The 19,428-nt window shown below is 43.4% G+C and overlaps 2 protein-coding genes across 2 annotated transcripts; both read right to left on the reverse strand.

Annotated features, from left to right (window-relative positions):
* Positions 1-9,896, reverse strand: LOC139345547 (elongation factor 1-alpha). The gene is made up of 8 exons (XM_070984194.1): positions 9,763-9,896; positions 8,502-8,654; positions 7,113-7,292; positions 6,726-7,022; positions 6,304-6,454; positions 3,602-3,858; positions 1,346-1,580; positions 1-375 (listed from the first exon to the last, which is right to left on the reverse strand). Exons 2-8 carry the CDS (start codon positions 8,643-8,645, stop codon positions 251-253), a joined length of 1,389 nt encoding a protein of 462 aa, XP_070840295.1. The 5' UTR covers positions 8,646-8,654; positions 9,763-9,896; the 3' UTR covers positions 1-250.
* A 171-nt stretch (positions 9,897-10,067) lies between these two features.
* On the reverse strand, positions 10,068-13,913 carry LOC139345549 (elongation factor 1-alpha). Its single transcript, XM_070984196.1, has 8 exons — positions 13,730-13,913; positions 12,732-12,891; positions 11,966-12,145; positions 11,574-11,870; positions 11,347-11,497; positions 11,002-11,258; positions 10,662-10,896; positions 10,068-10,510 (listed from the first exon to the last, which is right to left on the reverse strand). Exons 2-8 carry the CDS (start codon positions 12,873-12,875, stop codon positions 10,389-10,391), a joined length of 1,386 nt encoding a protein of 461 aa, XP_070840297.1. The 5' UTR covers positions 12,876-12,891; positions 13,730-13,913; the 3' UTR covers positions 10,068-10,388.
* Positions 13,914-19,428: the final 5,515 nt, after the last annotated feature.

Below are 19,428 nucleotides of genomic sequence, written 5' to 3' on the forward strand. Positions count from 1 at the left end.
TTCATTTGGCAATGTTTAAGATTTTTATTGTTTTGGTTTCAACTTAATTATGAGCGTAGTTTCCCCTAAAAGGCACAAGCCTTCCTTTCCTGCGGAAACTTTTCCGATGGGTTTTAATCAGCATAAGCCAGTCCTTGAGTAGAGAGCTCTGCCTCAGAGAAGACGGCGCCGGGTGGCAGGGAAGAAGAGGGGATGGGGAGGCCCGCTGCTGCTGAGACGCGACTTTTGGTTGGACGTCCTGCATGGGAATTCATTTCTTCTTGTCTGCCTTCTGTGCAGACTTGGTGACCTTTCCACCGGTGGCGGCCTTCTTCTCCACGGACTTGATGACACCGACAGCCACGGTCTGCCTCATGTCACGCACAGCAAAGCGACCTGGGAGGAAGAGATGGACAAGAAAAGAGAAAATAAAGTTGACGAGAGGCTTAAAAGATGCTTTTGACATGAGTCTGCTCTGTGTTGAAGGTGCAGCTGTTGGGAGTCACAGTTATTGTTTGAAGGCAAGCTTAGGGATGATAAATCCACAAGGATGTCCATCTGTCTTCACAAATTTATAATGATTTCCACGATCAATCTATGATCATATTAATGATGAATAATTGATTCGTGATTAAAAGCTTATAGCGTATTCATGTTTGACTCTATTACAGTGTCATTCAAATAAGCAACATGAGCTATTCTAACAGCACAAACCAAGTAAATTTTGTGTTTTATTTGTGTATTAAATACACAACAGTAATTAATCTGACTTTAGCTCCTTATAAAGTCGACATTCATTCATTTAGAGTCATGTTTTCTGTCCACCTGATGAAAGGAAGTCAAATATTGACTCTCTTTTAGCTCTGTCTTTGGTCTCCACCATCCTAAGAGAAGTATCTGGCTCTCTAGAGCTACTTGCTGCAGTACAGTACGTTTATCAGCTAGTTGCTAACTGTGTCTGTTGTGTGGTGTTAGGCAGGCAGCATACTGTGGGTTTATCAGTGTTGTATCACTGATAACAGTTGCCTTCAGAGTTGAGTGCAGGAAACAATTAGCCGAAAGAAGCTAAAATGCACAGGAAGAGCAAACTATTCCTTATATAAAAATATTGATCAGTGCAGCCCTTAAACAGACCTTTTTCACAGTAGAGCAGAGTGCAACTGATCATATAATGGCTCGGTTCAATTTAAGCAAAACCAGGATGCACTAAACCAGGGCCCTGAAACCATCAGAGTGGCATGCAGCTGCCATTAATGTTATTAATTACACCTGTGTTCATCCTGCTATGAAATGTCAAAATGGCTGCCATGAAAAACTGCTAAGAAGTCTAACAGTTGGCAAAACTGGCAAACAGAGCTTCACTCACCCAGTGGGGGATACTGGGAGAAGCTCTCAACACACATGGGTTTTCCAGGCAACATGGTGATGATGGCGGCGTCTCCAGACTTGAGAGCCTTGGGGTTGTCCTCTAGCTTCTTGCCGGAACGACGATCGATCTTCTCCTTGAGCTCGCTGAACTTGCAGGCAATGTGAGCGGTGTGGCAGTCCAGCACAGGGGCATAACCCTGGGAGATCTGGCCAGGGTGATTCAGGATGATGACCTACAGAAGGAGAGACATGGAAGGAGGTTTAAAAGAGCAACATCTAATATTTAGATCATTGAGCCAGGCTGCTAGGATCTGTGGGTTTTAACCGCATGTATAAATGACAAAAAACATGATGATTTTGAAAAACCTGGCCAAGAGGTAGCATGTTTATTGAAAATGGAAGGAGGCCAAGAACGAAACTGTGGGGAACACCAAACTTAAGCTGAGCTGTTGAGGAAGACGAATTCCTCAGAGTGACAGAAAAAGTTCTGTTGGAGAGTTAAGTGCGTAAAAGGCTAAGAGCGGAGTCCTTGATGCCTACCCAGGTCTCAAAATGATGTAAGAGGATCCTGTAATCGACTGTGTGTCAAAAGCAGTGCTTAAATCTAAGAGAACTAAAATCAAGCTGTCACCTCTGCCTGCAGTTAGGTCATTAATTCAATTCAATTTTATTGATATAGCACTAAATCACAACAGAAGTTGTCTCAGGATACTTTCCATATAGAGCAGGTATAGGCCATGCTCTTTATCATCAGAGACCAAAGAATTCCCTCATTAGCAAGCACTTGGCGACAGTGGTGAGGCAGAAACCTCAGGTAGAACCAGAATCTGGGTGGGCGGCCATCTGCCACGACTGGTTTGGTTAGAGAGAGAGGAAGAGACAGATTAATATATATTAATATCCATAAAATACACCAGTTGGGAAAAAATCCTTCTGTAAAACTTAAGATAAAAAAGTTTAGAGCAGTCTGTAGTCATTTAGAGACAGTGGCACCTGATGAAGATTTTTTAGCACTGGGTGAAAAATGGTGTGTTGAAACATGTCTGGAAAAGCACCCCAGGTCAGGGAGCTGTAAAATGCAAATGTGCAAAATAACTGGGCCAACGGTGCGGAACACCTCCTTTAACAGCTTTGGCAGGATGATATCTAAGACACAGGAAGATGAGTAGAGTAGTGGGAGATTGTATTCTCCAACACTGACATTGTGAAACTGGCTAAAAGCAGCAGAATTGATATGGTGAATGGAAAGAATGGGAGGGTCGGGCTGGGTTTAGGACCCGATACCCTCCACCTCTTTACAAAGCAAGAAATCCTTTGAACAGCTCAGCATCAGGTTACAGGAAAAGAAGGAGGTGTAAAAAACCAGACCGGTTGGTACAGGAGTTATTCTCCCTGAGGGGTAGCTGTGAGGAAACTGACTGCCATGTAGTCAAACAGGAACACTCAGTGGTGTTGCTTTACATTCACTCTGCTGTGTTCTGGCATAAGCTGAAAGGCGAATGCACTGTTTCACAGAAATACTAAAGCGAACTCAGAAAGTGAGTCAAATAAAACACTAAGTAGCAGATGGTAGTTCTAGAAATGTGATGACTCCATGTCACAGTCCACATGCATGGCACAGGTGATCCTCTGGGATGGCCAACAAATGTAGCTGCTAAGGGACAGTAGTTTCATGGGAGAACCAGTACAATTGTATCACTGCCACAGTTGGGTTGCTTTCTCAAGCTCAGCTGTGTCGATGGAAATGTAAATACACGTATATCATGGCACTAATTACACTGCCACTCGCATCCAAATGTTAACTATCTGCAATAAACTCCACCACTTCATACCACGTATGAAAGGCTTGAGGGTTTTTCATTTGAAACAAGGGCTTTTAATTTGAAATGGACACAGGAAGGGGCCACACAGTTGAGTTAGAGTTCCTCCGTTTTCTGGTGGGCCAGCATGGACCCACCTCTGTGGAGCTGTACCCACTGATGAAACTCCTTTTTGCTTGGATTCTACTTCTACTTCCTGTTCTTCCTCCCTGTGGGATTCAAACTCTCACCAGAACTGTGTGTACATTACAAAAATCTGACATTTCGTATGGCCAAGGTTACAAATGTATGTTCCTGCATTGTGAAAATATGAAATATTTTATCTTGAGTTTTTCTGTCACCAGTATTTTGTATTTTATTTTGAGAAATTCATTTTTCGGGGTATTTAGTAACAAGATACAAGTTGATGTGCTTTTGCCATGGCTCAGACTCACCTGGGCGGTGAAGTTTTCAGCTGACAGTGGGGGGTCGTTCTTGCTGTCACCAGCCACGTTTCCACGGCGGATTTCCTTGACGGACACGTTCTTGATGTTGAAGCCGACGTTGTCACCGGGGAGAGCTTCAGGCAGGGACTCATGGTGCATCTCCACAGACTTCACCTCAGTAGTCAGGTTGGGGGGAGCAAAGGTGACGACCATGCCGGGCTTCAGGATACCGGTCTCCACACGGCCGACAGGGACAGTTCCGATACCTGAGAGAGAAGAGGAGCCGAAATATTTGAGTGAACTGTGTTATTTTTTGATCAAAAACTTAAAGAGCTGTAAAGTCCGCGCTCAACAGACCGTTCTTTCAGCAACAATCTTCTGAACATGTCTGATTTAAGATAAGACTTTATTGATCCCACACCGGGGAAATTAAGTTGTTACAGCCAGCAAGAATTACAAAAAGCAAAAACAGTGGCACCAAAGGGCCAAGATAAAAAAAAGTGTACAGGATACAGAATAGAAAAACAACTGTGTATGTACATTATGTACAGACTATAAAAATACTAAAGGCCATTAAAAATCATATTGCCCATAAAAATACTAATGCTAAAATTCTTATGAGAAAAACTACTGATGTCATATGTTGTATTGCGCTTGAGAAATCCTAAGTATGTATATGCTATATGCTTAGAACTGCACCAGTGCCATACATGTCAGGCAGATTTACAGGTGAGCATCAGGTGTGCACTGCTAGTTTCTGGTAGGCTCTTTCCCCCTCTGTGGTTCGTCTGTCTGACGTCACTGCAAAGCTGTCTGGATCCACTCCCACAACGCATCGTTTTGCATTCAGCAGAGGCTGAGTGAACGGAGTGACATGTCACTTGAGAGTCTGCAATTACACTGTGAGCTGCTTGCTGTTACTGTTGTACGCCCAACTTTCAGGACTTCAGGTGAGCAGCTTGACTCTGTCTCTGTTGGCACTTTGTGACTGTGGTGTGGACCAGGGTTTTTATGGTTTGCCTATTTTCATCTCTAGTTATAAAAAGATGATTGCCATCAATGTATTTTTGATATGTAAATTAACCATTTTCAGACACTGAATATGTGACACTGCAGGCTTCATCTATTTGTTGAAATAATGGCTTTTTGTCATTCAGGCATCAGTATCTTTTTTCTGTGTATAGGCTTCATTCAGACATGTTCGCATGAAATTTGCAAAGTTTGGTACTCAATTAGGAGCAGTTGCTTGACTGGAGGGCTTTAGTGGACTGAAAAGGAATGATCTGAAGAAAGAGGAGTGTTTTCTGTTCTGACACGGGCTGCATGGACATTGTTTGAGAAACCTTTTTTCTCCTTAAATTCATGATGATCACAGAAGCTCGTCCTGCATTTTACAGTCAGACTACTGATGAAACTCCTCATCAATTTTATTCATTACATAGAGAATAAGGCTGCCGATTTTATGGTGCACAATAGGGTTGGGCGGTAATACGGTATCTCCGGGTATTGAAAAAAGCGACGGTGTCCGCTTTATTACGGTAATTAAAAAAACAACTGCTGCGAAGTGCGCGTCTTCATAATCAACGCGTTTCTCCAGCACCTCTGTCTGTGCGGTTGAAGACGGTCTGAAAGTGATGGCACAACTTTTTATGAACAATGCAATTGTTCATTGTCAAAAAATGTAACACTAAAAAAAATTATTAGGAAACGATCATAATTGCGCAACACGTGACAGCCTCTAGTCATTAGAAGAAGAAAAAAAAAACAGATGGGTGAACACAAACGAGTTGGTCCTGCCCCCGCAAAAAAAAACAAAAAACAAAAAACTAACCGAGTCAGTTTGGCTGCATTTCAGACGAAGACGAACATCTCCTCCTTCCGTGGAAATCAACCTGTAGCCGCTCCTCTGATGGCAAACGTGGCCCGGAAGTACCTTTGCATGTGCGCCACGTACCCGCCATCAGTACCGCAGGCTGCGAAATGTCAATTCTCAAACCCCAACAAGTAATAGACTTGAAAATAGCCCAGTGTTCGCGTGTTTTCGTTATTATTTGATAAGCCAAGTTATCAGGTTAGTTGACCCACGCCTGAGAATTAATGTAATGTCCTTGCACTATTCTTTATTTACCTTAGCCAACCCGCACTCAGCACTCACACCCATCGAGTGGTATATGTACATCTGTACACTGTAGCCACCTTGTGGCAGGAAACGGTATAGCAACGATTCTCCAATGGGATTTCTAATTAGCTGGCACCGCAGAAGATTTAACGGTATTAAACATTGTTTAACGCCCAAACCCTTGAGCACAGATAGACAAGATGTGAAGTCAAGAATGGAGTTAACCCCCTACAGTATTTGTGTATTTGCTCACATGGTCTATATAAGCATTTGGTTGGATATTCATGTAATAGAGAGTGCTGATTGGTTCTACCTCTTTTTCCTCAAACTGTGAGGGCTTGTGTAAACTGACATCTGACATGACGTTGACTTTTACCTAAAGCAGACTTCGGCACTTTGATGCTAAATTGCCACCACATTTCCTGTAACAGCAGATGTCTGAACGGGGCTTCACAGTGCAGAGGCCATTAGCTTCTCTTTTTAAATCTGTTAGGATGAATGGTAGACTAGCAAAACATCAGTGTCCAGAGGCATTATATTGCTTTCCTTTCCTTTGATGTTTTATGAGGCATCATGATCTGATGCTCCTTACCGCCAATCTTGTAGACGTCCTGCAGGGGCAGACGCAGGGGCTTGTCAGTGGGGCGGGAGGGAGGCATGATGGAATCCAGAGCCTCCAGCAGGGTGACGCCAGTGGCACCGCCCTCCTTGCGCTCGATCTTCCAGCCCTTGAACCAGCTCATCTGAAATGGAGAATGTAGATACAGAGAGAGGACAGAGAAAGAGGAAAAAGTAATGGAGTAAGCAAAAGTTCTCAAGGATTGTTTTATATGATGATCCAAGAAATATTTCCCTTTAATTTTAGTAAAAAGAAATTATGCAAATCTGAGTCGCTGTCACAGATTTGTGATGGATTTATTAAAAGGAATTAAATGTAAAGAAAGGTCCAGGAGAGTCCATCTACCTTTACCAGCTGTATGTTGACTTGAGCTGAGCATGTAATGAGTGGCTCACCTTGTCACTGGCCTCCAGCATGTTGTCTCCGTGCCACCCAGAGATGGGGACAAAGGCAACAGTGGCGGGGTTGTAGCCGATCTTCTTGATGTAGGCGCTCACTTCCTTGGTGATCTCCTCGAAACGCTTCTGGCTGTAAGGGGGCTCGGTGGAGTCCATCTTGTTGACTCCAACAATGAGCTGCTTCACACCGAGGGTGTAGGCCAGCAGGGCGTGCTCACGGGTCTGGCCGTTCTTGGAGATACCAGCCTCAAACTCACCAACACCAGCAGCAACGATCAGCACAGCGCAGTCAGCCTGAACAGGAAGGATCGCGAAAAGTGTTTTTTATACAAAAAATCTAAGGCGGTGAGTCAGTACAGAGCAGGTTAAAAGGTGTGCCTTTACCTGAGAGGTACCAGTGATCATGTTCTTGATGAAGTCCCTGTGTCCAGGAGCATCAATGATGGTCACGTAGTACTTGCTGGTCTCAAACTTCCACAGAGCGATGTCGATGGTGATACCACGCTCACGCTCGGCCTTCAGTTTGTCCAGCACCCAGGCGTACTTGAAGGAGCCTTTGCCCATCTGTGGTGGTCGAGATGACACAAATAAAGGAGGACATAAAATGGGGAAAATTTAGGAATCTGCCAGAAAAGTTTGAGATTTTTCAATTAAAATCACGGCTCTTCATTGTGGAAAAACAACAACCTTGTCCATACAAAAGATTTCCTAACTGCTCTGAGGAAAGTTTCTGTTAATTACAATTGGTTTGTCATATAAAATACATTTCATGAAACCAGTGAGACTCATCTGCTTGTTACCTCTCGAAATACCAGGTGTCACCCACCACCCTGTACTCTGTTATCCAAGAGCAGTTTCTAAATCGGGGCTCACTGTAAATCCCACAGTTACATCACATTACATGGACAAGTTAATGCCTGTCTGTTCATCAGGTTTCTGATTCAAGGCTCAGTGAGAACACAAATACCAAACTTCAGTTCATCCTTCAGGCTGACTGTCAGCACTGTTAACATATCAATATTTTTAATCTAGACACCTTAGTTTAAACACATTTAGCACCTTTTTTTTCATTTAACAAAATATGCCAGACTACTAAATGCATCAGTGTTAAATAAGGCCATTTGCCTGAATAAAATGTAGTTAGAAAAGGATTTAGATAATGAAATATGTAATTAAAGAATGGCTAAATATACCTAAGATATATAAATAAAATATATAAGAATTTGACCAAGGATTTAATGACGATGTTGACACATTGTGGTAGATACACAAAAAGTATTTTCTAAGCATTTTCTCTCACTTGTCAGTTCTCTTTACAATTGATTTGTTTAAAGCCTGTTTAAACAAATCAGTGTTTAGAAATGTTTGTACCTTAATTCGATGGGTCTAAATATTTTTGTCGAATCCTTTGTATGGATTTTTACTTATTCTAGCATTTACTAAATTAAATACCTGTTAGGTAACAGTGGCTATAGTTATGAGGAAGTAGTTATTTAATATGATGCTGATTTTCCACTTTTGTAATAGCTTTATTAAACCTTGAATACGTTACAATATGGACAGTACACATATTTCTACAGTAGGTGGCAGTGTTTACCCAGTAATATCAATGAGCAGCTTCATTCACCACACCCGTTTCCACTCACTTATGAAGAAGAGTCCCTGTGTCTGCCTTCAGAGTCTCATTCATGTGTACTGCGGCCTGCCCCCCCCCCCCCCTTTTTTTTTTTAATGAAAGTTGAGGTGAATGTGTGTGGTGCCTCCACAACTGACCTCAGCAGCTTCCTTCTCAAACTTCTCGATGGTTCTCTTGTCGATTCCTCCACACTTGTAGATCAGGTGGCCGGTGGTGGTGGACTTTCCGGAGTCGACATGGCCAATGACCACGATGTTGATGTGGACCTTTTCCTTTCCCATTTCGATTTACTAGTTATAAACGACATGGGGAGTTACGCTGACTGTATCAGTATTATTTCTGGTTTAAATTTGTCTGAACTCGGTGGGATCATCGAGGTTATGATGACTAAGTGAAATGAGTTGCTAACGCAAGCAAACATACCAAGTATATCAAATAATAAGTAGTAATTAACGGTGTTTGTGGGTACTTAAAATTAGATGTTTTCTTTAAACTTATCTCTAAATTGTGCGAGTTCATTCGGGATCAGCAGGCGAGATCATTATGACACCAATGTGAAAACAGGTTGACATGATTAATACACATGTAGTACAACGTCTCGATTTCTCAGCCTTGTCGCAACTGCGGCATAAGCGGTTAGCTAACGTCAGCTAGCTGGCTGTTTAGCATTAACCCACGCACGAGACCAGCCCGTTTAACATGTAGCTGTGTGGTGTTACTGCGTCAACGCACATTTAACGCACTATTACTGACTTAACCACATACTCGTTCGGAGACTAGACTTATTGGATACGTTTATCTCGTAAGTGCTTTTCAATGCTCGTGCACGCTACCGGAAGGGAGACAGTGGTGAGTCACGCGCCATGTGCTCAATGCCGGCTGCCCGGCCTCCATGTTGCACCGCGAGTGCAGAGCCGCCATGTTACCAACTGATGCAAGCGCGTGCACAGTCACTGTAGAGACAGCATTGGGGTGGAAGGATGCGCGTTCACGAAGGCAGAAAGGACTACCATGACTGGCAGAAAGGAAAAAACCTGACAACTCCTTTACAGTTCAAGTTCAGGGTCACCTTTTTTAAGGTCCAGGATTTTGGTTTGTTATTTTTGTCATATTGTGCCTCAATTATGACAGATGAATAGACCACATGCTGTCTGATGTCCAGATAAGAAATTCAGAGGTGAGCTAGCATGTTTACCTTTTGTCAAACCAAACCATTATTTTTTGACAGACAAGCTGCCTCTGATTTTCTTCTAGATTCAGTTATATTCCTATAGACTAGGCCAACAAAAGCCAAGTCTAAATATCCTGACCTGAAAAACGCCCCAGCTCCTGTGTCGGCATGCATTTTTGCTACTTATTTTAGCTCTAAGAGATTAAAAAAGATGACATTTCACAAACCTGTGCCCAGCAATAACCAGACGTCCCCTGATTTAGAGCGGAGGAAAAAAGGACCGAATGTGAGCCGTCCACAGTTTTTATACTGAACCAGAGGAGAGGGAGGGGGCTGTGCATGCTCTTGTTGCTGTCAGACTGCAATAAGGGGTGCTATTGGCTGGGGTGGCATAACTCCTATCACGGCGATTGGATGACAAGTGTATCACTGCACACAGATAGCATGGTCAAAAACAGCTGCACCACAGAGGCTCGCCTATGACAGCTAAAAACCTGACACCAAGAGCAAAAGAGAAGGATAGACGAGCTAATTTCCATTTTTTCAAAGACATTTATTTTATTAGTTACCAGCAGCTTTCTTTCCAATTAATGTGGTTTTTTAACAGCGAGATACAGTTCTAAACCATTTCCAACTTAAAACTTAACTCAGATGAAGCACTGTCATGTGATTCAGGTATGTGACAATGCCACAGTTCTTTTTTCCTGCGGAAACTTTTGCGATGAGTTTTAATCAGCATAAGCCAGTCCTTGAGTAGAGAGCTCTGCCTCAGAAAAGATGATCCAGGATGGGGGTAAGGAGTGGCCCGCTGCTGCCGGCACACGTCTTGTTGCTGGGTGTCCTGTACGACCATTCATTTCTTCTTCTGGGCCTTCTCTGCAGCCTTGGTCGTCTTTCCGCTTACTTCCTTGGTCTCAACGCTCTTGATGACACCGACAGCCACCGTCTGCCTCATGTCACGCACAGCAAAACGACCTGGGAAGAGAAAAGGGGTGAGCAGTTAGTAACTGCATGTGTGCACTTCATGCATCTTCACTGTATTGTATAAAAAGAATTTCCAAAATCAGTGTATATAGTTGGCTTTAAACTTTATATAAAAAAAAAAAAAGAAAAAAAAAAAACATACCGAGGGGAGGGTAGCTGGAGAAGGGCTCCACAACCATGGGCTTCGTTGGAATCAGTTTGACAATGGCAGCGTCTCCAGACTTGACAAACTTGGGAGCGTCCTCAAGCTTCTTGCCAGAACGACGGTCGATCTTCTCAATTAGCTCGGTGAACTTGCAGGCGATGTGAGCTGTGTGGCAGTCCAGCACAGGGGCATAGCCTTGGTTGATCTGGCCAGGGTGGTTCAGGATGATGACCTGTGGACACATTTTGAATTAGAACTTGAATTAGAAACTCGACCCAACACTGAGAGCCTTTCCAATCATGGCTTTCACAAGCTCTTCCAAAATCACAATACAAACCTGGGCGTTGAAGGTGCCAGCTCCCTTGGGGGGGTCGTTCTTGCTGTCACCAGCCACGTATCCACGACGGATTTCCTTGACGGACACGTTCTTGATGTTGAAGCCGACATTGTCTCCGGGCACAGCCTCTGGCAGAGACTCGTGGTGCATCTCCACAGACTTCACCTCAGTGGTCAGGTTGGGGGGAGCAAAGGTGACGACCATACCGGGCTTCAGGAGACCAGTCTCCACACGGCCGACGGGGACAGTTCCGATACCTGAGAAAAATTATTTGTTGAAGCGCTAAAATGGTTTGAGAAGTTCCATTTAATCAGTCTTTTAGGAATAACATTACTCAGTCCTTACCGCCGATTTTGTAGACGTCCTGCAGGGGCAGGCGGAGGGGCTTGTCGGTGGGGCGGGCAGGTGGCAGGATGGCATCAAGAGCCTCCAAAAGTGTGGTTCCACTGGCATTGCCCTCTTTGCGCTCAATCTTCCATCCCTTGTACCAGCCCATCTGCAGACAGATTTAAAGTGAGACATCAGTCCATGTTCTCAATGACTGGGTTTACACAAGTTGAAAATGTCCTCACCTTTTCACTGGGCTCCAGCATGTTGTCTCCGTGCCACCCAGAGATGGGGACAAAGGCAACAGAGGCAGGGTTGTAGCCGATCTTCTTGATGTAGGTGCTCACTTCCTTTTTGATTTCCTCGAAACGGGCCTCACTGTAAGGGGGCTCGGTGGAGTCCATCTTGTTGACTCCAACAATGAGCTGCTTCACACCAAGGGTGAAGGCCAGCAGGGCGTGCTCACGGGTCTGGCCGTTCTTGGAGATACCAGCCTCAAACTCACCAACACCAGCAGCAACGATCAGCACAGCGCAGTCAGCCTTAAATGAAGATCAAATTTTAGATGCAAATACACTAAAGGAGAATGCAAATACAGTTCCGACTGAGTTTGTCATGTATAAACATGATCATTTACCTGAGAGGTACCAGTGATCATGTTCTTGATGAAGTCCCTGTGTCCAGGGGCATCAATAATGGTCACGTAGTACTTGCTGGTCTCAAACTTCCACAGAGCGATGTCAATGGTGATACCACGCTCACGCTCGGCCTTCAGTTTGTCCAACACCCAGGCGTACTTGAAGGAGCCTTTGCCCATCTGTGGAGGGATAAATTAAGTCACATTCCTTGAGTGTGGGCACACACTTTACCAACAGAGCCAATTCTGATATCTGTTATGTTTGTGATGTAGGAAAAGGATGCTGCTATAGGCTGTGTTACTAACCCCAAGTGTACATGACAACCAGTGTTCAGGCCTGAAGGGGTTGTCACAAAATGATTTCTCCTTAAATTCTGTGCTTGTGTATGCACTCCCTTTGGACTACACAAGCATCACACAGCTGATTTTGATCATACAACACATTCCACTTAATGCATTTCTACTATTACATTACTACAATTACATCATTTTCATAACTTGTAAAATATATATTTCTGAGCACAATTTGAGACATTTCTTCTGTATTAGTTTATTACACGTTTTGTCTCAACAGCCTGAGGCCTCTTGTATTGTATTCGTGCACAGTCATCTCTAAGCGCTGCTCGCGCTAAGCCCCACCCCGCGCGCGCGCACACAGTCGCTCCCGTCTCGTGCCAGGCGGCGGGGCTGAGAGTGGGCACGCTGACGCCGCCATCTTAACTCCTGGCTGTAACTAATTCACAGATAAGACGAAATAACCGCTCACCTCAGCAGCTTCCTTCTCAAACTTCTCGATGGTTCTCTTGTCGATTCCTCCGCATTTGTAGATCAGATGACCGGTGGAGGTGGACTTTCCGGAGTCGACATGGCCAATGACCACGATGTTGATGTGGATCTTTTCCTTTCCCATTTCGATTTATTAGTTTCTGTCACAATTAAAAAGAAAGACACATCCGTCAGCTCTAAGATCTTATCTCAAAATAATGTTATAGTGGACGCGCAGCCATTGTGTTTAAACAGAAAGTAATCTTAATGCTAACTGAAGCATGGCTTCCCCTTGAGCCGCTGAATTTAAACACCATTCTGACAGTAGTTTAGTGCTTAAAGAGCCGAAATGAGGCCACATTTCTTAAAAACTCTAAACGCCGAGCTCCGTTTTTAGACAGTTGACCGTTACTTTGCGGTGCTGGGCTCGGGGGCGCTCACAGGCGGAGGCTCCTAGGCCTCACTCGGCCACAGGCCAGGCGAGACACGTGTTACTCCATGGGCCACGTCGTATAAAGTTACAAAGATTGCCAAATATTCAGCACCCATTTTGTCCAGGCTCCCAACACCTGTCACCGGACGACACATGCAGTCGTTTCATGGAGGGAAAGAGGAAACAGCATTCCAGCATCCTCGGGTCTGGGCTTTCGCCATCCCCCCTCTTTGTTCCTGCTCCCCCACATTCTCTCCTCCCTCCTCACCTCTTTTGTTCAAAACTTAATTTAACCTCACTTAAACTCAGTAACACACAAAAGACAGTGGCTTCTAGCAGGTTAGCAAACGACAAGTAACGGCTGCCCTCTATTTTTAACGGTTAATTCCTTCCATTTCAGAGAAAAAAATCCACAGGTTTGTGTGAAGTTACATAACCGAAAACGCAAAGTTTTTAATGAAATAGTCGAAGGGAAAACGACAAACTAAATCTGAATAAGCATCGCAAAGAGTTAAATGTCTGCCTTCTTTCTCTTCACTCGCCTCAGGGATCAAAGTTGAACTTACCGGTGTTTCTGGGTTTTCACGGCCAAAGCTGCTGCCCCTAGCCAGGTAACAGAAAGAGGAAGACCCGGGCTGGACTGGGAGGTTTTATACTGAATGGGAGGCGGCCTGACTTCCCGTCGCCCTCCCCGGTGCCGACCCGCAAATCACACACATTCCTGCAAAAAACGTCAGCACGTCACCGGATGAGCCGCCTGAAACATGCATGATGTCTCACCAGGGACCGTGAATTTCAGGCCGGCTCAGACACGAACCACAGCGGTCATGAAAACAGTGAGAATGACCCAGAAACAGGCTGAGAGAGCGCACAAGCGACCACATTTACGGGCGTTTCATTCATTTTCTGCCACAAGTTCATCGGTTGTTCAGCAGGAACGCACGGATTTCCCTTAGAGTTGTTTTTGACGTCCTGCTTTTAAATAGTTTTCCAGTTATTGACGAACTTTGATACTAATAAGTGTGACACTGTGTCAAATACAGTTAGGGTTGAAAATATAATATGAATCCTGATATTTTTCCATTTTAACCAGATTGAGCTTCACCCAGTTTTCACTACACAGATGTTGTATAGAACTATTGGCAAGGCAGGGTGTAATAATAATAATAATAATGAAATGTAATAATAATAAAATGTACTGATCACTGAAAAAAGGCATGTAAAGACACACAAGGTCTTTCTTCATGCCAAATAAGTCAGGGCTTGTTTACGCATCATCAGTGATTTTATGTCTGGCATCACATAGAAACATGATTGTCTGCGCACGTCCTCTTCAGCATTCATTTGAACTATTCAGATAACTACTTACACAGCACAAAGCCCCCCCCCCCCCGTCACCCACTGGTAATACTGGGACGACTCATCAGCTTGACGAGATTATCTGAATCCCAACAAGATTTGCATTGAAAAGGAGTGCGGACCCTGAAAGGTGAACTCATGCTGCTTTCAAGACTCCTTATCTGCTGGCCGTTTACATGTGTGTGCTGAAATGTTCTTATGTTGAAGTGCATTTTCAATCAGATCAGAGTGAATAAAAAGCAAAACTCAGCATGTGATAGGTGCATAAACTTAAGAAAAAGGCCTGTTTCCCCACTGGGATGCTACTTGGGGGTCGGGAGGTCAGGTCCCATCCCATCCTCCATCACTGTGGCATGTTGCCCAGTATGGAGGCAGCTGGCATCCCCCGATAAACACACACACAGACACACACTAACTACTCGCTCGGCTTTCCCTCCAGTTCAGGTAACAGCCACTTGGACTTGGCAGCTGCTGCTTTCACTCAGCGGAGAGCAGAGCGACCACAGGGGAGGACGAGCAGCAAAGGGCCGAAGTGTGGGGAGGGAAGGACAGAAGCAGGCTGGGGATATGAGAGGGGGCGGGGGAAGTGATAAGAGGACCAGGGGTCAGAAATAGAGAGCCAACTTGCTTAAAAAGTCATGAAAAGTGTGAGTGAAGTGACCAGAAGTGTGTTGTGTCTTGAAAAATGTACTAATTTACTGTTGAAGTGCTGTAAAGAAACCCCAGGTGAATGTCACACACAGGCACGACTCTTTCAGGCAGACTTTCTTGTTTGATTGCAAAATGATTCTTCTTAATTATGATTCACATTATATGAGCTCACTAGGCTATAAGTCGACACACCTATTACGCTCTGACAGCACATGTTGCCATTGTGTGGAGCCACTTCCATTCATTAGCACAGGCTTAAAAATGTGGTCTGAACCAGTTAAATCAGCACGAGTGTGAGATGGCAGGTTATTGATTTGCAGCTGCCATTTTAAACTGCTCAGCATTTAACTGCTGTTCTTTGATCTGACATAAATAGACCCGACTTGGCTGTAGTCCTGTGAGCTCCGTTCACTTACTTAGTCCATTAAAGTCCATTCGAATTTAATGCATTGTACAGCTCTGCTCTGTACTCAGTTCTGGCTGTTGTCCTCATCATCATGTCTGATTTCTTTGTGTATGGTCCGTCTGTAATCAACAATTGAGAACTCACTTTAAAATGTCTACGTTATTAAGTTAGCAGAAGTATGACATTATATACCTGATATACAGAGGTATCAAATGGACTTGTGCAGCCGCTCTAGGCCCGAATTGTTTGCTTTTTCTGATGAAAATAAAACTGACATTTCAACCTTCATTAAATCCATATAGACTGAATTACATACAGAAGTTATTTAAATAAATGTGCAGTTTAAGAACAAAGAAGAAAAGACAAGTTGTTGCCTGTATAATCACCTGAAATGTTGTACAACAGCTTCAAAACACGGCTGATTTTTATCTTGACTCTTCACTCATTGTTCTGCGCGCCTCTCTGTAAACAGGTGTGCATACATCACATTTTCATGTAAACACTATTACTCAAATATTAATTTAAAAGTTCTCGTTTTGACTTAAAAGCTGAGCATGTGCATCTTTTTGATTGGCTTTTGATTTAATTTTGGAGCCAGATAAAACACAGATTTTCCTGTTTGGGTTAGCAGGTACAACAAAAATAGGGGTTGATATTATACCTGTTCAGCAGGTATGATATAATTCACCATCTTAGCATCAGCATGCTAATGTTTGCTAATTAGCACTGAACACAAACTACAGCTGAGGATGATGACAGAGTCATTAAGTTATTAATGTATTTAGCCATGAATCAAAATATTGGACTAAATAAAATTGTGTCCTGATGATGGCGCTAGAGGAGAGGTCAGAGGATCGCCAGAGCTGTTACAACTTATCCAGAGGGGGACATTAGTTATTGAGTTATTTCACTCAAAAAGCATGAATGTCAAACTTGTGGAGGTGCTTGAGGACCACCAAAGTCCTCCAGAGACGATGAGCATCTGTGCAAAGCTTCATGCCAATCCATGTTGATGAGGTATTTGAGTCTGGACCAAAGTGGGCGACAGACTGACCCTTTCACCCCTACAGCCACAACGATGGCACGGCTAAACACACACACTCATACATTAAAAGCCTGTGTGTGCCTGCATGCCGACACACTGCCCCAAACACAGCTTTGGTCATGAGGACGTAGCCTGAAATGATCTGATGACTGAACAGTGCAAAGTACAACAACTGTGCTCTTATTTCAGGCACCAACTAGGGGAGGGGGTGGGGGGGTGGGAAGTCTGAGTGTGTGTGTGTGAAAGGGAGAATGTGATTCAACAGTCAGACCGGCAGTCAGTCCCTGGCAGCACATCAGTGATGAGTCATCGGGTATGAGGGGTGGTTATAGCAACGGGAGAGATCTGAACATTTTAATTACGGACTGAGAAAAAACTGTTAGTGCAGATAGAGAGAGAGCTGCAGAGATTTTCAGATATGTGATATGTGTGAGGTTCTGATTTATTTATTTTTTATTTTTTGGCTTTGACACCAGGAGAAACTTTCATCTGTTCATAGTCATTCATTTGCTTTTAATTGTCCTGTTTATGTGATGCAGCCGTAAACCTCAGCATGCTCATCAAGGCACTGAACAGCTTTGTCTCTCTGTTCTCTCAGTCTGTACAGAATCAGGTTAAGAAAACACTCGATTTTAAGGCTCTCAAGCCTTTAATGTCACAGCAATGACTCTGTTTTTGTATGATCCACCTTACAATCAGACCCTCTTGAGCTGCTCATTCAGCAAACAATAAAAGTATTCAAGTTTTCTCCCTTTCAGCCTCCAGAGCATTGACGATGGCCACTGGTGCTGAGTGATGAGGCCTGGCTCGCAGCCGTACTTCCAGTTCATCCCAGAGACGCTGGATGGGGTCAAGGTCCTGGCTTTGTGCAGGCCACACAAGTCCTTCCACAGCAAACTGAGAAAACCATCTCTTTACAGGGGCATTGAAAAGTTGCAGCAGGAAAGGGAGAAACAAACTGTTGCTGCAAAGTTGGGAACACAGCATGCTCTGAAGCACCTTTGAGCATTAACCTGGTGAGTTATGAGATGACTTATAGGATCGGAAATGACATAAAACCCTAAAATGTATCTAAATACAGAAAGGAAGACAAAACTGCTGCTTTGGTTAAAGGGGTCAAAATCTGGAGACATACTTAATTTTAGGAGGTCACTGCTTTAACATGTATAAATTACAACTGAAATAAAGTATATGAACAATCTTTGCTTGTTTTGTGTGGAAAAACTGGATACTTTCAACTCAACTCACATCCGAAAGATGTTAAATTGAAGAGGAGAAATCACTCTGCTGACAATGCTCATTACTGGGGTCTAAGTTCATAAGGCAGAAGGCAGTAGGAAGCAAGTACAGTATGTGTCCATACACAGATAGATATACAGAAAATATTTCACCTCGTACAGTAAACAAGCATGCATGATCAATATTTTGATTAAAAACTTTACTCGATTCCAGTTTAAACCACAGCTTGTAGTTGCAGCATTAAGTCAGTTCTGCTACTTCAGTTGTCTTTATCTGCCAGTTTTAAGAAGTATGACTTTGTGTCTGTGTGGGTGCAGAAAAAAAAGAAGCTCTGACTGATTCTGATCAAAGCCAACATTCAGAAAATCCCACGACACCGGCATTCATGTGCATACAGGCAGACTTTTAGGAAATCAAATAGCAAGATCAGCACACAGTATGCGATTCTAATCTGAGCCCAGGGGAGCTGTTAATGCAAATAAAGCACATTTGCAACACAGTCAGTTCCACATCTCCTGCAGCCTCCTCCTGCTCCACACTCCCCACGCTCCACAGTCTGGTTCACACTTGCAAACCAAGTATTTCCTTTTGGTTGCCCAGGCTATTGTGTGCATTTGTTTCACACCTGCTGTATAAAGGAGAGATGCGGATCACATGCATATGCACAGCCTTCAGGGGAGGTGTCTTGGTGAAGTGTTTGAATCACCTCTGGCTCTGACTGCCCCCTCAAGCCAGCCCAGGAGGGGAGATTTCTTATTATCCACATCCTTAGGCTCAATTTGTCATGTCGCTATTCTCAGTGGTGGAAGAAATACTCAGATCCTTTACTTTAGTGTATATACAGTATATATATAATCTCAACTGTTTTACACACATTCTTCACTGTGCAATAGTACACAACACTGTACTCTACTATCCATATCTTACCATGTACAATTACAAAAAAATCCAATGGCAATACTATTTTTATACTCCTATTGTATTTAATGTACATATGTATGGTTGATTTTTTTAAAATTTTGTATCCCTTTTTATAGCCTTTTCATTCCTGCTACTATTGCTTGCTGTTTGTCACACCTTAATTTCCCCAGTGTGCGATTAATAGTTATATCATATCTTCAATAAAAGTACTGATGCTACACTGTGAAAACATTCGACTACAAGTAAAAGTGCTCTGTGCTATCTGACTGTTAGTGTTTTACTTTTGAATGAATACTACTGGTGCTTCGATGTGTGTAGTTTATTGTATTTTATTGCTGTTGATGTTAACATGTAACTTTATATACTGTTGGCTGGTTAAATCCACAGCACTGCATCATATCCTGTAAGATCATCACGTCTGTGGCATCACTGTCCTGTGAGAACCACGTATGTCTAAATAGACAAAAGGAATAAAGGAACATTTATTCCTTTTGTCTCATTCATTCAAATTCACCCAGGTTGGAGATACATGGTTTTCACTGAACAGGAAAGGGATGAAAGCTGCAATCTGAAAAATAACTAGTTACTGTAGCTGTCAGACAAATGTGGCGGAGTAAAAAGTACGATATTTGCCCTTCCACACA

The sequence above is a fragment of the Chaetodon trifascialis genome, chromosome 17 (assembly GCF_039877785.1).
Source record: "Chaetodon trifascialis isolate fChaTrf1 chromosome 17, fChaTrf1.hap1, whole genome shotgun sequence".
Taxonomy (NCBI): Eukaryota; Metazoa; Chordata; class Actinopteri; order Chaetodontiformes; family Chaetodontidae; genus Chaetodon; species Chaetodon trifascialis.